Raw genomic sequence first — 8,154 nt, 5'->3', positions numbered from 1 at the left:
CTCAAAAAAATAAAGCCACATTATTACGAGGTTATATGATACTAAGTAAAACTTTTAACAGAGATTTTAAATATATCATAATGCCAACAAGAGTATTCAGCACAAATTGGCATCGAGGAATCTCTTTCATTTTGCTTATGAGCAATGGCCAGAACATCAGTATATGGATTCTGTTTTACTTGATAAATGATCAGTTGGAAAATTCCTTCAATATTCAACTAGAACAGAAAATTGATTAACACCAAGCAGTACCAAAAATTGATGTTATAAACTGTTCAACTACTCAAATTCAATTACTAGTACATGTTACAAGCAGAGGTCTTTATAGTAAAGAATAGTTAGTTCGCAGAAATGCAAAGGTTTATAATTAGAACAGAGCTGGATGACAACTTGAAAGAAAAATATGAAACTCCTCTGCTGTAAACAAATTAATGGATAGTCAAATCTACTTTCACAAAAGTTTCATAATGTACAGACAATACAATGGAGAGAGAAAGCCAGAACCAGAAAAGGAAAAATGCCTGTCAATGGTCTTCTCTCAATTACATATTGTTTATGGAGATAGAGCGCATTTCCCCTCTCCAATGTAGATAGTATTTCAGTAGGCAGCATTCAGAAATTTACATCAAACAATCAGTGCCAACTTGAAAAAATCACACAATTATTTCAGCCCTAAATCAACAAACATGAGGATTTGAATTATCTTCTAGTGCCTCTCCTCCATGGCTGGAGAACAGAGTCAGAATACTTGGACGGCAATCCCTGAGATCTACTTCTCTTAGAGCAGCGCAATTGTGGGATCACCATTAGATCTCCATCGACCCCATTACCTACACCTTGATTTTCACTCTGCTTTATGCATGCTGTGTCACCCAGTCTATAGATGTTATCAGCTGTCAAGATAGGCTTTGAATTGGCAGAACTCAGGTTCTTCTGTAAATCATGAAGCGTTTGCAGAGCATCCGGCTGGTGATGCTTAAGAGCACTTTTGGTTCTCCTGACCACTTTCTTCTGCAAGACAGGCACTTCTGTAGGGATGAAGATCGCCTTTCTAATCCTTTTCTTTTGCGTGATATTCTCAGGGAAACGGGACTGGTGATTTTGCAGAGACCGAACCGCCATATCAGCTAAAAGATGAAGCCCTGGAAATAAGAATTCAGATTTGGCCTTCTGATTCTCAATTTGGAAAGGGCTCTTGAAGGTTTCAGAGATCAAGCCCCGATCCTTCTTGGGTTTCTTGGTAGTAGGGGGATGGCAGGGCCAATCAATGTAATTAGAATTCAAATCCCTCATTTCCCCATTCATATTTGGTGACTGCAACTCCATGTCCTCCGCAATCACCTTCGAAATTGAAGAAGATGAAGATGCCTTCAACAAGGGTTCCCTGTTGCAGGCTGCATACTGACTTGAAGTGCGCTTCATTGCCCCATCAGAGAACAACTTGTTCTGCTTAAGAGCTGCTTTTTGGCCCCTTCTCCACACTCGAGATTTGGATGCTTGCTTCTTCTCATAAAAAGCCGGACCTTCCACATAATTTTCATCCGCAATACCCAAAAGCTGGGGCAAGAACTGACCATCGAGGCCTGAATCACCGTTTGGATGATTTGACACTGTATCTGAATTAGTCTCAGATGAAGATACATGATGCCGAATTACTGATATTGGGGATTTTATTGAATCTCCATTCTTGAAGGGACCAACCTCCGCAATTAAATTTTTGACTGGCAAGCATATGTCCCTGCAATTAGCTCTCGATTTTAATGAATTTCCTTCAAAAATTGCGGAAGATCTGCGGAGGGGAGAATCCTCGATGCATTGATTTCCCTTGCGACTAATGTTTGGAGAGGACCCGTCCGCAAGAGAACCGATTTTAGCTACTGAAGAGAATCCATCTGCAATAGAGTGGATTTTGCTCATCGTGAAAAGCTTCTTGCGAGCTTTGCACCATTGCCAAATACTATCAGAATTCTCCATTGGGTAGACTTCCATGCAACAGTATCTCAAACTTTCTCAAAGATCAGAGCCCTCAAAGAGGCGTACAAGGGCCGGGCGAGGGCTCAAATTGCACTAACTAACTTAGAGAACTGGATCTCTAACCAACCATTTTAACGAGAAGATTGAACGGATCACAGCTATGGAGCATGCCTACCCCAACTAAAAAGAATTGCAAAAGCAAATCCTGATACGATCAAGAAGCCACCATTGCTCAAGACCAGTGCTTGCTTTTTTCAATTTCCAGATCAAAGTTCTGGCAAGAACCCAAATCACCAAACTGACTGAGAAAAAGGTTTGATCAAAAGGGTAACAAATTCATCGATCAAACTGACGACCCAACGAAACACAAAAAATAATGTGTAAAGAAACAGCGCAACTTACCAAAAGAGCAGGTGATAGTAGTCTGGTTTGAAAAATGGGCACTATATCTCCAGAGATGGGAGTCGAAATCCTGAACAGACTACCCGAGGCAGCAATTACATGATAACAGAGACAACAAAATGGGGAGAACAATCGCAGAACTGTTATGAGAAGAGATAAATGCCCTGGCAGGGAGCGCTCCCGTTGATCAAGCTGTGAAACGTAATGGAGATTTGTTTGATGGTACTCAAAGCTTAATTATCTGGCATTTATAATTGTGTTAATTTTAATTGCTAGGGATAAGCGCCTCTCGTCTAACACTGGCATATTATTTGATAGTGTTCCATTGCTTAATGATAAGCCTAGGAAATTTTAATCGTGGCGGCTTAAGAAACTATTAGGCTTACATAATCATTATGAGCTGTTAAACAAATTCATCTCTTACATAATCCACTGTAATCCCTCATTGCTGGTCTATGGTTGAAACGAGAAGTGGGGCACTTGTCTACACAAAATGTAGGTGTTGCCTAAGTTTGATCACATGTGAGCAATGGTGACTCTGTGATGGAGATTGCAAATCTAAGTGAACATATCTACTTCAAGTACAAGTTCAGAGTGGAGTTGAATGTTTTTCTTTGAATGTTGGGTTATTTAAAAAAAAATTGTAGTTAGATATAAGATTTCAAGTTTGCGATGATATTGATGTTAATTAGGTAGTTTATTAGCAAAAATGTATAGTTGGTATTGTTTGTTTTTTTCGAGTTTATGATTTTATTTTAATAGAATAAATTTCTATGATGGTGTTGGTAGATTAATGAAATTTGCTTAAATTTTGATTGTTTAAATGAGTTTTTTATTTGTGATATTAGTTCCATTACTTTGAATGTGAATTCTAAGAGACAACTTATTGTTGCACCATACAGTGTATTAGAGCAGAAAGAGCTTATGATGAGGACAACAAGCTTACGGTGAGGACAACTCTAGTGGTGGAGAACTTACTATTTCAAAACTTATCATTAATAATAAAACATGTAGCAATGTATCAAAAAAAATTGTAGTATAACAATAAATGAAATAGTCCATCAAGAAGCCATCATCACATCAACACAATAGGACAGAAACTTTTACGTGGAAACCCTTACGAGAGAAAAACCAATCTTCTTCTTCTTCTTCTTCAATTCATAGCCTCAATTGGCATGCACTTACTCGTTGGAGGCACCCACCCCAAGATATCCAAGCAATTACTTGCAATAGGCTACAACTTGATTGAGAAACCAAACTCGAAAATGTGCAAGTAGAAACTTGCAATAGGCTACAACCTAATTGAGGCACCAACCTCATAAATGTGCAAGCTTCGACTTGTTGTAGGCTTCAACTTGATTGAGGCACCGACCTCATTGGAGGCACCCACCTCCTTCTTCAACTTATTGGGGACCACTATTCATAATATTTCAGACTATATCCACATGCTCTTCAATCAATGTAAGTCTTCAAATGTTGGGTGTGGAGCCTGATTATCTTCTGTATTCAAAGGTATCGCCACATTGGAACCCAGTTCATTGCCGCCCGAAAAAATATTCTTTGCAGAGGGGTCCGGGGGGGCCGGCTGCGACCTTTGAGCAACTCCCCCCCCTAGTGGGGGGTTTCGGGGGTAGCACCCCCGAAGCTAAGAATAGATGTAAAATTGCCTTATAAAAGTATAGTAATTTCTAGTCAATCTGGGTCGTTCATCAGGCGGAGATCTGACGATAGAAGTTATGTTTAATTTAGGGTTTTTTGCCCTAGAAGGCAACCCCTCACTATATATGAGGGAATTGTATTGCGCCTATGTAGATCTATATTCTGAGTGAGAAAGAGAGAGGAGATTGAGAGCCAAGAGGGTGTTATAGCAGATCTGCTGTAGGTTGTATCTCTTCAGTTTGCTGGATAATATAAAAGGAAGGATTGGTTGTTTCTCCGTGGATGTAGCCCAAACTGAGTGAACCACGTATATACGTGTCTCTCTTGTTTTATGCATTTTCTGTGTTTATATTTCTGCAATATTTTATGTGTTCCATTGCTCCGTAATATATAATTTTCTAACAATTGGTATCAGAGCTGAAGGTCTTTTTGGCTAACAAACTCGCAAGAGAGAAGGATCCCTGGTTCGAGTGGGAGCAATGGTGGAAGGTGGTAAGTTTAGGGTCGAGAAAAGTAGATTGATTCACAAAGCCAGAAGAGAGGAGAAGGTAAAAGGTATTGAGGTAGCAATCAATCTTTTCATCACTCATCTTCTTTTTGTTGATGATATTTTGATTTTCACCAATGGATCTTTCAGTGAACTAAAGGAGTTAAAATGCATTTTCGATCTATTTCTGAAAGCAACTGGAATGCAGATAAACTCTAGGAAATCCCAAGCATGTGTGGCAGATTTTGAAAGAAGAGAAAGGAATAGAATGGCTAATCTATTCCCTTTCCCCATTCAGCCACTGGACTCCCCCTTCAAATACCTGGGTTTTTGGTTAAAGCCAGCAGCATATAAAAAAGAGGATTGGAACTGGCTCATTGCAAAGATAGAAGCCAGAATTTCCCACTGGAGTTTCAGGTGGCTATCCAGAGCTGGCAGATTGACTCTTATCAAATCAGTCCTGTTAGCCATTCCAGTATACTGGGCTGCTTTGACTTGGATCCCCAAAGGAGTGATGGAGAAAATCAAAAGAATTTGTTGCAGATTTCTATGGGCAGGATCAAAGGAGTCCTCAGTGTTACCCTGGGTAGCCTGGGACAAAGTGGCCAGACCAAAAGATTGGGGAGGATGGGGAATTAAAAGAATCCCTGAGTTCAGCCTCTCTTTAGCAGCTAAATCAGGTTGGAGGCTAGTAACTATGGAAAATCTATGGACAAGGGTGGTGAAAAGGAAGTACATCGATCCAGTCCCTTTGGATGATTGGATTCAGAGTCAAAATAAGAAGATAAAGAATATTTCAGCCATCTGGAAGGCCACGGTGGAAGCCTTTTCAGTGATTGAGCAAGGATTAGCTTGGAAAGTGGGAAATGGAAGACAGATCAGGATTGGCAGAGATCCCTGGGTAGGATGCAATGAAGCTTTTGCCTTATCACCAGGGCTTCTTAGACACCTTGACAGTAAAGGTATTACATCATTAAATCAGGTGGAGAAAGTTGGCCAGTCTACTATCTGGGGACAGGCTTGGAAGAATGATGTAGAATTAGGAATAAATGTCAGATGGAAGAACGAGTGGGAGGTGTTCATCAAAGAATTGCAACGCTCAAATGTCAGGATAAAAGATGAACCAGATTGCTTGATGTGGGCTCAAAGTAAAACTGGGGACTATTCCCCAAAAGATGGATACTCTTTCTTAATGGGAAAGAAGGGATGGGGAGTACCAGATTGGTGGGCAAAAAACATTTGGAAACTCAAATGTCCTGTAAAGGCCAGGCTCTTTCTCTGGTGCATTTTAAAAAGGAAGGTCCCAACATGGGAAATTTTACAAGCCAGGTTTCTAGTTGGGCCTGGGCGATGCCCTTTATGCAAGTCTGAAGAGGAAACCATCAGTCATCTTTTCACAACTTGTGCAGTCTCTAAAAAGATATGGGAGGAGGTCACTGTTCTGCTCAAGGTTAAAGCTCAGTGGGGTCATGATCCTCTGGAAGCAGCCTGGAGGAAATGGTGGCAAAACTTTCCGGAGGGGAACATGAGAAACCTGCCCCTTATCTTCTGTTGGGGTGTTTGGCTTGCTAGAAACAAAAGTCTGTTTCAAGACAAGGACACCCCTACTTCCGTCATTGCCATCAATATTGCTGCCATATACTCCGCCATACCGCCCCCTGAAGACAAAAATCCTAAAATAAATCAAAAGCCAATCAATATACAGGAGGGCATACCATGTGGTTTTTTTGATGGGGCTTCCCAAAACAATAGGGCTGGAGCGGGCTTGTGCATACACATCAATCCGGAACACTCTTTAAAAGCTTCTGTTGGGCTGGGTACAGGCACAAATAACTATGCTGAATTATCTGCTTTGCGCTATCTCTTATGCTGGCTTCTTCACAAGAATATCAACACAATACAGATTTTTGGGGACTCACTAAATGTCATAAAATGGGTCAATGGAAATGCATCTTGTCAAAATCAGATTTTGAAGACACTTGTTGAAGAAATTTCTTTTTTAAAGGCATCTTTTAATAAGTTTTCTATCTGCCACATTTACAGGGATAAGAATGAGGAAGCAGACCAGCTTTCTAAGGCTGGTCTACAACAGGATCTGGGCAGCTGGACAGTAGAAGAGATCAGACAGGGGCAGTCATACATAACAAACCAGCCCCCTTATGCTCAGCCACTATGATCACAGCTCTTATTTCATTTTTGACAGCAGTCTTTCTCGGATTTTTATGTTTTGTTTTTATGTTTATACAGTCTCTCCATATCATACCTCGGTCCCTTTATATTTTCTCAAATGCAAAAGCTACAACAACAGACTTATATATATGTTGTTTTATGTTCTTCATATGTTATAGACACTTAAAATTTTTGTAAGGGTTTGTTTTCCTTCGTCGAAGGAGACCCCAGATTTTGATTGACTTCTCAATGTGAGTTTATATATGCCTCCAGCAGGGAGGAAGACTGTACATGTTTTTTCAAACAGCAGAACAGCTCCTAAATGTAGAGCAGATCAGCAAACAAATGAGCCAGTTGTGTGGCTTAAGACATCATCAGCATGTAAAACTTTTTATAGTTTCATAATAAAAAGTTTTGATTTTTTCCTCGGAAAAAAAAGTTTAGGGTCGAGAAATTTAACGGCCAAAACTTCTTGCTGTGGAAGATGCAGATGGAAGATTATCTGTATCAGAAAGATCTATACCTACCATTGGGCGGAAAAACAAAGATGCCAACGGGTATGACAGATGAAGAATGTAACCTTCTCGATAGAAAGGCACTCGGAATAATACGCTTGTGCCTTGCAGCATTGATTGCCTTCAACATTTCAAAGGAAACAATGATGGAGGGTTTGATTAAGGCATTGGCGAAACTATATGAAAAACCCTCGGCCTCAAATAAGGTATTTCTTATGAAGCGTTTATTTAATATGAAGATGTCGGAAGGTGGATCTGTTGCAGACCATTTAAATGATTTTAATACTGTTACAAGTCAGTTAAGTTCTGTAGGGGTAAACTTTGATGATGAAGTCAGAGCTCTGTTATTCTTATGCTCATTGCCAGAAAGTTGGAATGGTTTAGTAATGGCCATTAGTAACTCTGTTTCTGGATCTAGTACTTTAAAGTTTGATGATGTTGTCGGTGCTATCCTTAGCGAGGAAATGTGACAGAAAAGCTCCGGTGAGACGTCGGGTAATGCTTTGAGTGTAAAGTCTAGGGGAAGAAAAATGGAAAGAGGAAAGAGCTCAGGATATCGCAGTAAATCAAGGAAAGGCAGATCCAAGTCCAAATCGGGGATAGTCTGCTGGAAATGCAGAAAGAAATGACACCTAAAGAAAGACTGTAGATCTCGAAAGGGAAAAGAAGGAGATGCGCAGCAAGAAAAAAATCATGAAGAAAATGTGACAGGTGAGGTGTTACAAGATGCTTTGATTCTTTCTTTCGAAAATATTATTGATTCTTGGGTGGTAGATTCAGGGGCCTCATTCCATGCCACACCTGATAAGAAATACTTTCATGACTATGTTCAAGGAGATTTTGGACAAGTCCATTTGGGTGATGATAAACCCTGTAAAATTGTTGGAATGGGTAAGGTTCTTGTAAAACAACAGAAAGGAAACCAATGGCTACTAAAGGAGGTAAGGC

The 8,154-nt window shown here is 40.0% G+C and overlaps 1 protein-coding gene across 2 annotated transcripts; it reads right to left on the bottom strand.

Annotated features, from left to right (window-relative positions):
• Positions 1 to 549: 549 nt before the first annotated feature.
• On the bottom strand, positions 550 to 2,661 carry LOC149263285 (uncharacterized). Of its 2 annotated transcripts, none has more exons than XM_089387570.1 (2): positions 2,377 to 2,661; positions 550 to 2,276 (listed from the first exon to the last, which is right to left on the bottom strand). In XM_089387570.1, exon 2 carries the CDS (start codon positions 1,987 to 1,989, stop codon positions 700 to 702), a length of 1,290 nt encoding a protein of 429 aa, XP_089243696.1. In that variant the 5' UTR covers positions 1,990 to 2,276; positions 2,377 to 2,661; the 3' UTR covers positions 550 to 699. The 2 variants fall into 2 exon arrangements, with proteins under 2 accessions (XP_089243696.1, XP_089243691.1); XM_089387565.1 differs by having other exon boundaries at positions 550 to 2,248.
• Between the last annotated feature and the right edge of the window lie 5,493 nt (positions 2,662 to 8,154).

Source organism: Pinus tabuliformis, chromosome 6 (genome assembly GCF_031772625.1).
Source record: "Pinus tabuliformis cultivar Carrire ecotype Pingquan chromosome 6, CPIR1, whole genome shotgun sequence".
NCBI classification, from domain to species: Eukaryota; Viridiplantae; Streptophyta; class Pinopsida; order Pinales; family Pinaceae; genus Pinus; species Pinus tabuliformis.
Note: the sequence above shows the minus strand (reverse complement) of the source record. Positions and strands in the feature narration are given on the sequence as shown.

Excerpts from the sequence above, each read along its gene's own strand:
- LOC149263285 (XM_089387570.1), bottom strand. The coding sequence starts at position 1,989 with ATGGAAGTCTACCCAATGGAGAATTCTGATAGTATTTGGCAATGGTGC.